The sequence below is a fragment of the Hydractinia symbiolongicarpus genome, chromosome 9 (assembly GCF_029227915.1).
Source record: "Hydractinia symbiolongicarpus strain clone_291-10 chromosome 9, HSymV2.1, whole genome shotgun sequence".
NCBI classification, from domain to species: domain Eukaryota; kingdom Metazoa; phylum Cnidaria; class Hydrozoa; order Anthoathecata; family Hydractiniidae; genus Hydractinia; species Hydractinia symbiolongicarpus.
Window position 1 is genome coordinate 19,893,659 of NC_079883.1, and position 16,695 is coordinate 19,910,353.

The 16,695-nt window shown below is 33.7% G+C and overlaps 1 protein-coding gene across 2 annotated transcripts; it reads left to right on the forward strand.

Annotated features, from left to right (window-relative positions):
• Window positions 1-1,211: 1,211 nt before the first annotated feature.
• On the forward strand, window positions 1,212-10,064 carry LOC130656392 (uncharacterized). Of its 2 annotated transcripts, XM_057459240.1 has the most exons (22): window positions 1,214-1,810; window positions 2,251-2,288; window positions 2,373-2,463; window positions 2,545-2,694; window positions 2,772-2,964; window positions 3,048-3,173; window positions 3,325-3,355; window positions 3,438-3,505; window positions 3,600-3,701; window positions 3,830-3,931; window positions 4,061-4,162; window positions 4,292-4,393; window positions 4,501-4,716; window positions 5,216-5,263; window positions 5,418-5,465; window positions 5,543-5,608; window positions 5,720-6,239; window positions 6,325-6,423; window positions 6,515-6,604; window positions 6,754-6,837; window positions 7,606-8,979; window positions 9,283-10,064. In XM_057459240.1, exons 4-22 carry the CDS (start codon window positions 2,615-2,617, stop codon window positions 9,624-9,626), a joined length of 3,795 nt encoding a protein of 1,264 aa, XP_057315223.1. In that variant the 5' UTR covers window positions 1,214-1,810; window positions 2,251-2,288; window positions 2,373-2,463; window positions 2,545-2,614; the 3' UTR covers window positions 9,627-10,064. The 2 variants fall into 2 exon arrangements, with proteins under 2 accessions (XP_057315224.1, XP_057315223.1); XM_057459241.1 differs by having other exon boundaries at window positions 1,212-2,288; window positions 6,533-6,604.
• Window positions 10,065-16,695: the final 6,631 nt, after the last annotated feature.

Consider the following 16,695-nt stretch of genomic DNA (forward strand, 5'->3'; position numbering starts at 1 on the left):
CACTGTTGTTCTTGAGTGCGGGAAAGTTTCTACTTCCCTGTTTGTACACTTTTGTTCTAGAGTGCAGGGAAGCTTTTACTTCCGTGTTTGTAATAGATGTACTTATATTACATGGCTAGCTAGCTAAAGCTAAATAATGTTGCAGCTGATGTAACTGATCCTTTTTGAAAGCAGCGGTTGGCGGTAGCTTAGTCAAGAACATACTGAGCTTGTTCAGATTTCAGATAGATATAGCTAGTTATATATATAAAAAAATTAAAGAAGTTTTGTGGTTTGCCAATCAGGAAAAACTAACAATTAGCCTGTAACACAGAAGTATATAGTTAGCTTATACAGGATATAATTATACTGTGTATACGTACCATATAATTAGCCTGTATTTGGTAACTATCAGCTTAAGGCTAATTATCAGTTCTTCCTGACTGTTTGTTTGCTGGTTTCAATCTATAACGTTGTGATAAATCTATTATGAATTGAGGGGTAGTAAAAGGAACAGTACATTGGTAACTTCGTTGTTAGCTATAGCATTAAAATAGTCCATTGTTTTAAGATTCACAAAACGGCATTTTACTTTTACTATTTCTGACTGTTTCCAAAAAACTGTATTTTTAAAAATGACATCACATTTTGGATGCAAAATTCAAATAACGAATATTGTTTGATACTATATGTGGCGCCGTAGATTAGTGGTTATAGCTCTCGTACTCTGTGCGGGAGACCGGGGTTCGATTCCTCTTGACGGCGATTCAACATGGGCAAGTGAATGTTACCATAGCCCCGGGTTAACCCAAGCCATGTGAGGGAAATTGGGAAGATGGCACACTGTGTGGGCCGTTGGATGTTGCTGGGAGTTGTCTAGTAGAGCGCAGGCTCTAATTGGGTCTGCGTAGCTCAAAATGAGCATTAAATACTCTAGGACTCTCCATCTACGCCATGGCCCCTCCTGGAAATAATAGACAGGGTATATATATCCCTCGATATTTGTGAGGCTAGCCATGTAAAATATGCACATCTATCTATCTATCTATCTATCTATCTATCTATCTATCTATCTATCTATCTATCTATCTATCTATCTATCTATCTATCTATCTATCTATCTATCTATCTATCCTTTTAAATTTTTTGTAGTTAACTTATTTTTAACGTTAAAGCTTACTTCACGTGACAAAAAAGTTTTAAATTGAAGCAATATTTGTTTGAATTTAACATTGTAGCCAACTTTATTAATAAAGAAATAAAACAAGTTCAAAAGTTAAAAAAATATTTATTTGTTAAAGTTTTTGTATATTTTTACCAGTAGCTAACTTTTTTTTATGATTGGTATTTACTCAAGTCAAGTTTGTATGTTTTTATATTATTTCTTGTTTCCCTCACTCACCACATTTAATTGAGCTAACTTTCGGGATGTGACGTAGTGGAATTTACATGTAAAGAAAACAAAACAACACTGAGTAGAAACTGTGGAACACACTATGTTGTTTCATATGGAAAACTGTATGTTTTTATAAACTTTGTCCAGTGGTAGCTATTTGTGGTGTTCCGAATAAAATTATTTGGGTCACTCATGCTAAATCATAACATCCCTTCATCTCAGTTAAAATACTTTTTTATTAATTTCTTTCTAAATAATCTATTATGGGTCACAACTATCAAATCATGCCTAAGAATCAATTTTTACTCTATTTTATTGAAAAGGCTTTTATAGCAAACTTTGTTGCCACCTGATCTGCTCAGCTGCAGCATTCAAACTCTGGAACGGTGAGGAAAACAACAACAACAACAAACACGTGTTTGCCAGCTTACAGCAGTAGGTATTTTTAGTAACAAGGACAGGTTGTTTTAAGTTTTAGTATTGAAGTTTTGTCTTCTAAATTGGTTTTAAGATGATTAATACAGTGCAACTAGTTGTGCAGGGAGTGAATTGAATAAAAGAAGACTATGTTATTTATACTCAGTTGTGAAAAGTCATATATCGTTGGGCTGCTCATTTTGACAAGTTTAAACGGACAAACTTTTTTGAGACAGAAGTTTATAACTTTAGGTGCAATTCATATATTGTGCGCTCTGAAAGTATTTGTTTTTTTGTCATTTTTTTGACAAAATTACGCTGATGCTGAATGTATAAGAAAAGGTTGGACATTGATTTAGCGTTATTTTTACAGTGCTAATATTTCTCAAATTGTTGTGAAAAAACAGTATATATATGTACAATACAATTTTTTGCAAATATAGACATTACTGATTTAGATATTACTAAAAATATGACTGGAAAATATGGAAAGAGAGTAAGATTGTTATACTTTGTGTCAACAATACGCACTCTATAGAATATTTATGATCACTAACCTTCTATTTTTTTATATTATTAGAGACTTTCGCCTGAGAAAGTGGCTGAGGCTTATATCAGGGCTGGCTGTGATCAAATGGGTTTACAGAAAAAATGGATCAATGAGATTAAAGGTGAAAAACTGCAAAAAATAAGAATTATGGGATCTATTCTGAAATAAAAATTGCAATTAATGGCTAAAAATTTTCATCTAGGTTATGGTGTAATATCAACAACTGATATAATGAAAGGAGGATTCATGGTCATCATTTAGAATGGAAACACATGCAGCAGAAAATGAAAACTTATTCTGTAAAAGAACGTTCATATATATTTGAATATGAAGTTAATAATAAAAAATACTGGTATGCACAACTCATTTGTATATAAGTGTTATATATAACTTATTTTCAGACTTAAGAAAGTAGACGTTATTTTACAGCATAGATGCAAGTAAAGACGATGGAACTTTGGGTCGGTTTGTTAATGACTCATTTTATTATCCCAATGCCATAATGAAGCGGTTAGTCATCGAACGTTCCCATCACTTGTGTTTGTTTGCATTGGAAAATATCAATTCTGGAAGTGAGATAGTTTATTCCTACGGTGAAAAAGATTTGCCATGGCATAAAAATGTGTGTTTTTTTATTTTTTTGTTTTATCAAAGTGTAATAACAAAATAAAATGGCATTATAAAAATGTTTTTGCATATATTCAGGAGCAGGCAAGGAAATTAGCTGAAAGAAAACAAAGCATTCTACCCAACAATAAAGAACAAAGAAAAAAAAGAAAATGTAATAACCTTCAGGAAAAATTACCAGAGATTATATCAGAAAAAAAACTGGTATTTATATATATATAGAGAGAGAGAGAGATAGAGATAGAGATAGAGATAGAGATAGAGAATGTTTATGAATAAGCAATAACAATTTTGTATTATATTACTCCTTGGTATCATTGTAATGTAGTCATTTGTATGTGTAATTTTACTACAGGATGACAACTGGAAAAGCAATGCAACTCTTGGTAAGGTTTGAGGTGGAGGCTGGGATAATATACTTTGATATTTTAGTATTTTTACATGTCTGCTGGTAATTTTTTTTTTCAGAAAATGTAGACTTTGAAGTAAACCACATAGGATCAGATATTGTTCATATTGAATGCAACCCTAATCATGCAAGTATTATTATATTGGTGTCCATTTACTTACAATTTAATAATGAAATATTATATATTACATATGTTAAATACAAAAGTGTTGTTTTAATAGGGGAGTGAGAGTACTTCAAGTTTAGCTCCAAACAAGAAGGATAATGATGATGACAACACACAAGTTATTGCAGATACGAGAGATACCATTGATTGCCAAAATGTAAATATATATATTTGTAACAATTATTACATTTTTTTTTGTATTTCAAAAACAGTTGTCCAATTACTTAAAATTTGATATTAAAATATATTACATATCTGTTAAATACAAAAATGTTATTTTAATAGGGGAGTGAGAGTACTCCAAGTTTAGCTCCAAACAAGAAGGATAATGATGATGACAACACGCAAGTTATTGCAGATACGAGAGATACCATTGACTGCCAAAATGTAAATATATATATTTGCAACAATTATTACATTTGTTTTTTGTATTTCAAAAACAGTTGTCCAATTACTTAAAATTTGATATTAAAATATATTACATATCTGTTAAATACAAAAATGTTATTTTAATAGGGGAGTGAGAGTACTCCAAGTTTAGCTCCAAACAAGAAGGATAATGATGATGACAACACGCAAGTTATTGCAGATACGAGAGATACCATTGACTGCCAAAATGTAAATATATATATTTGTAACAATTATTACATTTATTTTTTGTATTTCAAAAACAGTTGTCCAATTACTTAAAGTTTGATATTAAAATATATTACATATCTGTTAAATACAAAAATATTATTTTAATAGGGAAGTGAGAGTACTCCAAGTTTACGTTTGAACAAGAAGGATAATGATGATGACAACATGCAACTTATTGCAGATACGAGAGATACCATTGACTGCCAGAAAGTAAGTATATATTTTTAAGTAAATATTTAATAAATATATATCTCCATTGAATTATTCTAATGTTTGTTCTCCGGTACTTAATTTACAAGTATACTAACTTTCTTTAGCAATGTGTCAACTGCTTAACATTATGTACAGACCTGCACCATTGCACCTATATTTCATGTTCTGATCGTCATTTAATGTACTGTCAATTTTGCTTTGATGATCATGTGTGCAAAAAGATTATTATATCACCAAGTTCAACTCCAAGGGAAAAAGATAATGATGATGACAAAATACAAGTTTATGCAGATACTAGCCATACCAATGAATGTCAAAAAGTGAGTATAATATTTTTAAAGAAATAACAAGTAAATATATATCCAGTGATTTATTCTCATGTTTTTTAATCTCTGCTTACTTTACAAATTTACTAACCTTCTTTAGCAATGTACTAAATGCTCAATATTGTCTACATCTTCCGACTCGAATATCTGTTATATATTGTATTTTATAACACAATAAATTCGAAAATGTTTTTATCTAAGACTTACATGTTAATATTTTTAGATCGAGTCTGTAAAAGGAAATTTTTTAAAAAATGTTGGGGGGTAATTCTGAAGACATTAGTAGAAATATAGATTGTAATAATCAAGAGGTAAACCTCATATGTCTATGTAATTTCTCCTGTGATAACACTTTCCTTAATTAACAAGATTTTCCATATGTATGAGATTTTTATGTATAAGATAAGAGAACCTGTGTACTTCTTTTCTTAGGTCTATGCATAATTTTTTATTGTAATACTGTTGCGTAAGAGTTGTTTCTACCTCTCTTTAGAACAATTGTGTACAGTTTGTTTCAAAAAGAAGAAAAAAAGAAAGTCAGGTGCTGTCATTGTAAACGTTAAAATGATTTTGCATATTCATTTTCGCGATTGTGTTAAAGTTGATGATGGTTACAAGTACTGGCAGTAAATCCAGAAAACTGCTTTCAGCTACCATGACATATACTAATTATTCAAAACTCATTTTCTTTTTAGAATAATTGTGAGGAGTTTGTTGTCAAAAGTGAAAAAGAAAAAGTTCAGGTACAAAGCTACTTCATTGAACATTATTTAATATAATCGCTTAGCTATATCCTGGTCTGTGTGTTGTATCTTTTAAGGATGAAATGCTGTTCAAAAACTTGATCCAAGAAATGAGAACAGGAAAGCCGCGGGAGGCTAAAAAGGTATGAATTTCCTGGAATTAGTACTGATGAGAAAGCGTTTTGAGCGTTTTTTAAAAAATCTGTCATTGCAGCTATAAACACTCATGATGTTATTGAGATTTTCTCTTTTAGATATTCTCAAGCTGGATGACCAAAAAAAGGTTCACAACAAGAACTGTTGATTGTCCATTTTGTGGAAAACCACAATCCAATTTAAAGTCTCATGTGATTCGTGTTCATAATTTAGATCCTAGTAACGCTAAAGCTCTCAGAAGCCAAACTAAAGATCTAGGTAAAAACAAAGTACAAAAGAAGCGTGTGCATCCTAAAAAGGTGTGCCCTGTCGCAACCTGCGGAAAAGTTGTCACAAGAATACACAATCACCTTAAAGATACACATCAGATTACCGATGTGATTCTATACAGGAAACTTTTACAAAGAGCAGAGACATATGTGGAACTTCAATCAGAGGAATCAGAGGTTTTATCGGAGTCTGAATCAGACGATGAAGCCGTTTTAATGAAGAAAATTTTAAAGCGTGGTGGTTATAAACACTTGAAAAGGGTTCGCGATGTTCCGGTTGATTCTGAAGATAGTAGTGACGATGATTGGCTTGCAGTTAAATCATTCAAAATGTTCGGACCAACAAGTGGTATGTGTTTTTGTCTAGATTGATTGTTTTCTCTATGCATTGATTTTGTATCGGTGAAAAAACTGATTTTTATTTCTAACATCAGCTCAAAATGTAGTTGTAACAGATGGTATGGGCAATCCAGAGTATCCTGTTAGAAAAGTCCCCTCTTGCGACAAAACTATGAAAAATAAAGAATATCAAGGTTGATTTTTTTATTCTAAAATCGATTACATTCATAAGAGATTTGATATATTTTGTGTAAAAGATGTTTCAATCTGTATTGATTTATATAGAACAGTCTACTGATTCAGAAGAAAACGTCACCCAACAACATTCACCTCTTGTTCAAAATGTGACTACAATAGATCCTGAAATCACGATTGGTAAGCATAAACATAATAATAGTGATTAGTAATTTCATTTTTTTTTTCGATAATAAAATGGTTAGTTATTTCTAATGACAATAGGTTAATCCTTGATATTGCTAATATATTATTCAGAATGTATATATAAACAATCTTTATTTGCACAGGTCAGATTGTAGATACAGAAAAAAGTACCATCCGACAGTCTTTACCGATTGCTGAAAATGTGATTGGCTGTGCCACCACAAAAAGTAAGTAAAAATACGTTTTACTATGGTCGCAATAAAGAACTCATCTGTTTTTTATCCCCAATTTTTCTCCTAATAGTCATTGGTTTCATGTTATACAGTAACATTCTTTTGTGAACGTCCCCTTTTTCATTTGTCATGTATTTTAAAAAGTGTTTTGATGTGAAAATATATGAATTGTTGAAAATTTGGTTTAAATTTTTTTTTCTGGTGAACAGTTAAATGTGTTAAGATTACATTAACAACAAAAATTTTCGGTCGAAAAAACTTGATGATTTTTTGATCTCCAAACATTTTCCGTCCGAAATTTGTGTCAGCCGTAAGTTTTTCCGTCCAAAAAATTTGATTTTCCCAATTTTTTTAAAAACAAGATCAGTTTATAGAAATTATATACAAGGCAATCAGAAAATCAATAAGAACTGCAGTTTTTATTTTCGTTATTTTCACATTTGGCTGAGGCTCTATCTATAAAGTTGGATCCTGAAGACCCTCTTTAGATTTTGATTGAATATATGTACACTTTAAATGCTTCTAGCCTTCTTTTTGTATAATTTCCTGCAATCGTTAATTCTAAAATTTGATAAATTTGTTCAAAAGGCTTACGCACAAATTTTTTGACTTCATAAATCTTGTCCAAAAATTTCCGCTGAAATAAAAAATTGTTTTTGAAAGTTTTTCCGCTGAAACATTTTCCGCCAAAAATTTTAGTTTTTAATGTAGTTGAAATAACTGAGATTATGCATGAAAATATCTTGATATTTTTAAAATCAGGTGACCGTGGTTGTAATAGTGAGGATGAGATTTTCGATAATGCCAAAAACGAAGAACGTGAGAGTGATGATGGTGATACCGCAGATGTAGAAGATGAAAATCTAGAGACGTTGATAACTCCATGGAAATCATCCCCAATTCTAGAAACATTTTTTCAGTGGCTAATAAGCCCTGATGCTAAAGCAAAGCCTGCACGCCAGGCTGAACAGCATGTAAAACAAGTAATGGTAATACTCAAAGCATGTAGCGACAACACGTTCGAATTTCAACACTTGTTTGATAGGAAATGTGTCCGTGATAAGTGGCTGGTTCCTTTTGAAAATACTGATCGACTCCCAGCCACAGTAAAGGCTTACGTAACTTCGTTGCGATGTTTTTACATGTTTGTAGTCCATGATGAACCTGAAGCTTTGAAAGAATATGTCCACAAATGTGCGAGCCTTAATGTAACGTGTACAGACTGGATTGCCCTATATCGCAAAAAACAAAAGAAAGGTCGGTGGAAAAAAGATTTGGAGCAATTAACACAATTGTTCAATGCGTCTGATATGAAGCAGCTTGACGAGTCTGAGATTGTTGCGTTCTGTAAAGAAACTCTAAAATCTGTCCGTTTTAAGGAGATTGCTCCTAGCTTGAGACAGTTTAGCAATGTCAGGGACTACATCCTATTATACCTGTGTTTTGACAATGCTTCTAGAACTGGTGCTCTCGCTAACATGACTCTGAGAGAATTCAATTCTTCCAGTTTCATAGATGGGTCGTATCGGATCAATGTTTTTGACCATAAAACTGTCACTACTTCTGGTCCCGCATGCATAGTTGTAACTTATGACTTGTACCTGGACATGTGCACCTACGTCCAAAAAATACGAAATAAACTAGATGGTATTGATGCTGGTAAAAATTCGAATGTGTTCGTAAGTTGGAGTGGAAGCAAAATGTCTTCTTCAATGGTTACCGCACAAATTAATTCGTTTTGGGGCAAGGCGGTAGGACACACTGAAAACCGACCACGTGTGAGCGCTAATTTAGTCCGTAAATCAGCGGTGTCGAAAGTTCATAGTACGAGAAAGGATATGAAAGAAGATTTAGCAAATTTAATGTGCCATTCAGTCACAACAGCTGGGCGCATATATTATCTTCAAAATAAAACAAAAAAGGCAGGAGAAACAAGTGCTGCCCTTCGTGACTTGCTACGACAGCAAGATCCCGAAGATGATCTTGAAGATTCCATCAGGAATCATTTTCATGAGGATATTAAAAAAGGAAAAATCACTCTGATGATTGTGCGAGAGAAAAAGAGCCTGAGTCCTGCTTTTGAGAATATCAGTGACATCTGTCTACGAGATAAAGTCAGATATGTAATCAGCAAAGGTTTGTATATTTTCTTCCTTACTTCTACTAAAAACTTATAAAGGTGCACTTAAAAATGCTTACTGCAGAAGCAGAATATTTGTTGGACAATTATCCATTGTTGTGACTAAAATTAAAATATCAGAAATATTTCTCTTATTAAGAACGTTTGCCTTACGGGTAGAAATATATAACTCAAATTTTTACACTGAAAGTTTTATTATTCACCATAGGAATCACACAATAATTGTTCTTTTAAAATGTTTCGCGGGGATTATGTTAATTGCGGATATTTAATTCCGTCAAAAATGTCTTTGACTTTAGATATGGCCAGTCAGTTTGAATCTAATGTAGCTGAAAGTGATACAGACGAAAGTGATGAGGAAAACAGCACCGAACTGCCACAATGGAAGACAAAAGGTAGAAAGGAACGAGTCGTGTTCACAAATCATGAAATCACACGCATTTACCTTCATTTCCAGCCTCTAATAACCGCTGATCGTTCGCTAAAAATTCGAATGAAAGAATTCAAATCACTTGTTGAAAAACGCGAAATCGAAGATATTCTCATTAAGTACGGTGAAGAGACACTTTTATCAAAAGTTAGAACGGAAAGAAAAAATTTCCTGCAAAATAAAAAGAGAAAAAGCGGCACTTTCAAAGATTAATGCGTTAATGCTTGACTTTTTTGTAATATATTTTTTTGTTTTCACACACATCTGTTTATTTTAGGAGAAGCCTTAATGTAAGGATTATTGACGCTACTTTTTGTTTATGTAATGTTTTTTCCCCCAAGTTTTCATTTATTATTTTTCTTGAAAGCTGTAGAGAAAACAAAACTTCCCTTGTTCGAACCATTGTCGTTCTATTGTCGAGGATAGGATACAGACGTTTTTACTAACTGTGCTCGTGTATTACATTTTAAACGCTATTTCGTTATTAATTGGACGTAAAACTAAGATGTTTTCACGTTATGAAGAAAACGCAAGATGTTTCGTTTCCCAAGTATTTTATGCGATTTTTATTTTGTGTTTAAATATGCATTCTTTCCAATTTCTTAAACAAAATGTGTTTATTTTAAAGAAATAAATATTTCATTTGTTTGAGTTCTTGTTTGTAGTGTACGTATATTTTTCGAAATTTACTATAAAGCATGATTTTTTTTTTGATCAGGTTAGGTCGTAAAAGCAAATAAATTCAGTATCGTTAATCATGTTAATAGCATAAACAAGAAAAAGAGCACCTTTTGTCTTACAGAAGGCTTATATCACTTCATTCTAGTAATAAATATAAAATGCATTACATTACTTTACGCGCTTCTTTACTTTCTTTATGCGTACTATAGGACGTTTCATTTCCCTAGTTGCCGTCGTCTAAATTTCCGTCTTTTTTACGTAAGGTCGATAATTACTGGTCACTTTGGAATAAGAGCCCTGGTTAGGACAATAAATTAACAACAAGCGCTCAAGTCGAAAATTTCTTACAAAATATTTTTGTGACACCAGTTGTTATTAGTCTGCTCGAAAAGATCATGAGAAGATCATTGAACTTTGGTAATTCGATAAAATGAATTTGATTTTGATTTTTTTTTGAAGCCTGGTCACGAGTGAAAATTATTTGTGATAACTTTCTGAGGTCGATGTTCACGCACGAAAAACATTTTGTAGACCAGAACGGATAAACTAACAAAGCGTCGCAAATATGCAATTTTAAGTTGTTGTGTGATAATCTAAACTGAAAATTTACCGATCTTTGTAGGAAAAAAGGTTGTTGTGTTGTGAACGTTTTTTAAAATATGTGGTAGGACAGAACATGTTTTCCGTGTGTGCACATTTGCCCTTACAGTATCATGTCACAATTAATTCACACGTACGCAGTATTCATTCTTTTTTATCCAGGCATAAAGTTCAGGTCTCGTGTCCCTGAGAAGATTCTCTCACTAAGTAACCCCGGTACTCCCCCCCATTCCTAGAGACCTCGATTCCGACCTGAACTAGCCCTGTATTCGACGAAATATAATATGCCACACCAATTTTGAGCGAAAACAAATTTATTTAATAAAAGTCTGGAAAAAGTAGGGTTTTTTGTGTGTTAAAGTCTACATATAGAAATGCACGAGATTTTTTCTAGAAGAGGTCCGCATATTTACTCAATCTAGCTATGAAGCGTGAAAGCAATGACAACGGTTTTTTACTAACAATTTTTGGCTAGTTGCCATGGTAACCCGTTAGGGTGCTGTTTCTACAGTTTTGATGTGCGTTTTTGCATTTTTTTAGACCTGTGCACAAAATAATAAAATATTATTTTTTTTAAAGTGTCCTTGGCTGTCACAAAATCTTGCGTTAGTCGCGGAAAGGACTAAAATGCAGGGATTCAATTCATATTGAGGAGAATACTACTTTTCATTGAATTCTCAATTAAATTTTGTATCCTGAAAAGAATAGAAAAACATTTTCAAAATCTAAAATTTTCCGACGGGGTTTACTTTGTAATGAATTTTGATCATCTTCGTTTTCTTTTATCGGAAAATTGTTCAATTACCGTGAACAATAATAGTTTATCACACACTTAGGGTTTAACAAAGGAAATACAAAACCCAAGCTTGTTATTACGAAAAGTTCAAAACCTTTTTCTTTCTGCATTCTCGGCATATACGCACACGCGCATCGTGAGCTACGCTAGCGAAGTAGACTTTCTTCGCGTTAATTTTCTGTGCTTCAGGGCACAAACCACACTTAAACAAAAACAAGCAATTTGAATACCGCCGTCGGCCATTAAACATATCAGCGTAAGTTTAGGTGACAGGTCATCAAAATATTTTGCAATATCAAACGCTTTTACCGGTGCGTTTCGAGCAGACATGTATTGTAACAACCATGTTATACCAATGATGAACAATTTTTAATCAATAATATAACAGCATCCGCTTCGCAAAGAACAATGTCTTATTTCTCACGGCTTTTGTCACGTCTCCACCTCCATTAGTTACAACAGCCGCTAAAAATGATCTTTTATTATCGGGGAATTTAGATTGCGTATTAGCGACTGCGACACAAGCTGTTTAACGGTTTACTAATCACCACGATAGTGCAGGATTCATTCTATAGACATACACGGTTTTTACTCAAAGAAGAGGTAGTCGCTAACATGCAATCTTTTAATTTTATATACCACATACAGTAAAGTAAATCTAGTGCCGATTCCGTGTACGGTTCTTGACTATCGATCATTTTTCTTCAGGCTGTAGTGGAACTCTGGGTCTAATTTTGAAATGTTGTTAATAATCTCTTAAGACTTGTGCAGCACCAGGGCAACCAAGAATTTTATGTTTTTATTCTCAACATTCCGCTGACAGTTATGACACCCCATCTTTCTGCCAATATGTACGCTGATGCAGATACATTCTTGCAATAATAAAGTCATTCTAGATAGTTTTCTTGTTGTTTTTCAGTGGTATCTTTTTCCGTAGGATGTGTCAAGACGAAATGTAGCGTTTTATTTAAAAATTCCTAAAAACACTTAGCTATAAAACGAAATAACAAGAAAACTATGTTCCGCGCCGCGTCTTAAAATGAGTAATAAATAGTTCCCGAAATTGAAAATTGAAAAGTTTGATTATCGCGATTTTGGACTTAAAAATACATAGTTTAATTTTGCTGCATATCAACAGTGGAGAACCCGGGCGTGCAATACTTATCACATCATCTTAAGCTGAAACAATTTCTTTGACAGTGTTATGGGAACGCGCATTCCAAAAACATCATGTTCCCGAAATTGAAAATACGGATTTTGTCTCGTTTTAGAGGTAAACGAGACACCCTTGATATGTATTAGATATATAACACTAGCGAGGATGTCCAGGTAACCATTTTTGCCCATTGATGTCTCAACATAGTGTTGCAAAGGAAGATAAAGCTATAGATCGTGCTGTCACGAAAACGGTTTTCGGTGCGGTTTAAAAGAGCAACTAAGACTTGCCTTGTTATACTTGCAGAGGACATTCTGCTCTCCAAAAAAACTGTATTTTGTAGATAGATAAGTGATGTTGTTGGTGAAATTAGGTGAATTAAATGCGTTTTAGTTAACATATCAAGGGCTTGCTCTCAGGGTCTATACCAACGTTTGACGGGGGTTTGGTAGGCGAAATAAATATTGATGTTCCCGAAATTGCAAATAGTTCACGGATGCCACAAAGACATAAAATTATTTTAAATAATAATTCACTCAGAACAACAATTACGTTCTAATTGAAAATAACCCAACCAACCCGAGTTTTCATTGCCCAAGCTGTATTTAGAGATGAAAATAGTTGTTCCCTTGATTTTAATTTCGGGAACGTAGTGTCCAATTCATGAATCTGCAAATAAATAAATAAATAAATAAATAAATAAATAAATAAATAAATAAATAAATAAATAAATAAATAAATAAATAAATAAATAAATAAATATAATATTCAAATCAAATACACCAAATTAAAGATTCACTTTCACATTTTTCAAGATAAGAAAACCGGTAGACTAGGCGAAAGGATTAAAAACCTCTTCTGTGAACAAGGTGTAACAAAAGTATCAATTATGACAGCCTTTGGTATGACGATTGATTTCCTCGTTAAAGCATTAACCGGTGGTAGATCAGAAACAGCAGCCAGTGGTGGAGGAGGTGATAAACCTAGTGGTAAAGGAGATGCCAAGGAATGGATAAAGAACAAGTTGAAAGCACACGCTGGCCTACTTGGTAAAGTAGCAGGAAAAGCAGCAGCAGCACTACCAGGTCCGTGGTCGCATGGATACTAAATAGAGCAAAGGATGCCATTGGATGGCTATCGCAAAATGTATGGGAACTTATTACAGGTATAGGTGTGTTAATCTATACACACTTTATGACAAGAAGAAGATGATAATCTATCTAAAAAAGATACCACCATATTGAAAACACAGTAGTTATAGTTAATATTAAAGCTATTTTCTCTCCCTCATGAGTTATTTCACCTATCGGTACTTCTGATTTTGTATTATCAGTAGTCTTCTTCTTTGAAATTGTAGGATCTGTCTTCTTTGGTGGTATAGGATCTGGTTTCTTTTTCGTTAGTGTAGTCGGATCTGGTTTCTTTTCTTTTGGTATAGGTTTTAGATTCGGTTTCTTTTCTGTATTAATTTTAAGATTAGTATCCAAGTCTGATTTCGAAGCCAGGATTTCATTATTATAATTATTAACTTTACCTATTCTAACGTTCATATCACTTGGTAACATATACACGTTCTTACCAACAACATAATCAACTTTACTTCTAGCATATTGTAGTGTATCCTGAAATCTTTTAACGTTTTCATTTCTCCATGTATTCTCCGAAACCACTATATTTTGTATGTATAGGTCCTTTGCTTTGATTTGTTGTAGGTATTTTCCACCACTTGATTCATAAAACCCTGATATTTTAGGATCGTATTTATAAATTTTATTCATTATATTATATAACTCAGAAAATGTATATTGTAATAGATGACATTTTAAAAGGTATAGATTTGCAAAAACCTATCGACAATAGAAATAATAGTCAAAGAATTGGTTTAGTTAGAGCGTGTTTGGTTTACACGTTTTACAACATTGAAGAAGACGAGAAGATGTATCTAAAAAATGATACACACATTATTGTTAAAAAAGGGTTCTATAGTATTAATGATATTATACGACATATCAGCAGTAGAATAAATTATAGTACATTAACTAGAAAATCTATAATTGGAAGTGGAATAAAAAAGTTTGATCACTATCTTCACAACATATTAGGAGTAAATAATGATAATTCCGTTGATCTTCTTCTATCTAAAAAATCATTTACTTTCTCCACCGATGCTCTCTCTACAACAGATAACCTCCATAATGGGATTCCATCCAATACCCTTCATACTGAATACACACTAAAAGATGTTTCATTTGGTGATACAATAATATTCGAGCCAACTAATGTTCAATACAAAACTATAAGAAATGTTATAATAGATTATATTAAAGTTGAGCTACGAGATAATGACAGAAATATTATAAACAGTAATTTACCTATATCGGTTGTTCTTCATATTATGTAACTTTTTCTATTGTATAAATATATAATGACAACCACAGGAGAAAATCTAAAACCTAATAGATCACTTAGAAATGCTTTTAGAATTAAAGGGAATAGACAAAAAATTGCCGTCCCTAATAACCCAACTACTATTGGAGTAAATGAGATGTTAAATGTACGGTTTCCAAATTTAACGGATGTCATAGTTCCAGGAACAACCAGATTAACATTTGATATTACTCTTAATTCAACCGATGATGTGAACAGAACATTGGTTAAAAATATTGGAAGTGCTATTATTAAGAAAAAAGATATAAAAATTGAGGGTAATGAAATACTTAGTATTGATGATAGTGACACACCTGACACATATTATGACCTATGGATGGCATATGCGGGGATAGGATGAAAGGGTGGTACAACTGGTTTGTGGACATTGTTCCAAAGCCTATAAAAGAGGGAGTCAAGAGAACCTATGCAGCCTGCAAGCGTAAGGTGATGGAGCTCTATAAGAGGACAGTCAATACGAGACCTACACTTCATGACGAGGTAGAAAAAAGAGGCCGAGGAAGACTACCTCGAGGATATCCAAAAACTATATTATCAGCCGGAGCAAGACTATACACCTCAGGAACATAAGCATGCTCTCCACAGGACCTTTCGAAGTTTCCGCATTCCGGGTATAGGGGGAGCCGACGTCGACGGGTATATGGGGATGGTGCGGCCCAACGTGAAAACATTGGTTGGGGAGCAGGTAGAAGATATGGGAGCAGCGAAGGTACAGTTGTCCCTATGGATCATGTGGAAGAAGAAAACAAACTCGAAGAAGGCTAACGACGAATACATTGAGACGATGAAGGCCTTTCCTACAGTTGAGTTGAGGGACAAGCACTATGGCTACTGCAAGGACCACGAGGCTATTAAAATCACGATGCCAAACGAGTCTGAAAAATGGTTATTCTACAGGGATGGCCAGATGCCTTTGCAATATATCCGGATTTTGAAAGCTTATTGATACCAGTAGAAGATGCCAGGGAGACCAAGACAAAAAGGCTGAGTAAGCACGTACCATCTGGATGGTGCACATTCTCTAAATTCGCCTATGGGGATGTACCGGACCCACAACAGTGTACCGTGGTAAGGACTGTGTAACCCGCTTCGTGGACCACCTAGAGGACGAGGTGAAGCGTCTATACTATACCTACCCGTAGCAACCCATGCTACCTCTAACAGAGGTGTTAAAAAGGGAACATGACGAGGCATCGGAATGTCATATATGCTTAAAGCCGTTTGACGGCTGCGAAAATAACTGCAAAGTTCGAGACCATTGCCACTATACGGGGCTATATAGAGGCGCGGCGCATAACAGCTGTAACCTCAAATACAAGATACCTAGCCATATACCCGTCATCTTCCACAATCTCTCCGGATACGACGCCCACTTTTTTATAAGGGAACTTGGCGAGAAGTACGACACCCAGGACATTGGGTGCATAGCAGAAAATACCGAAAAATATATCAGTTTCAACGTTAAAATCAAGGTACCACTTGCAGGTATGGGATATGGGGATAGAGATTCGGTTTATCGACAGCTGTAGGCTTATGTCATCCAGCCTGGACAAATTGGCAAGCGACTTAATCGGGACAAATGCCGCTGGTATGAGATGTTA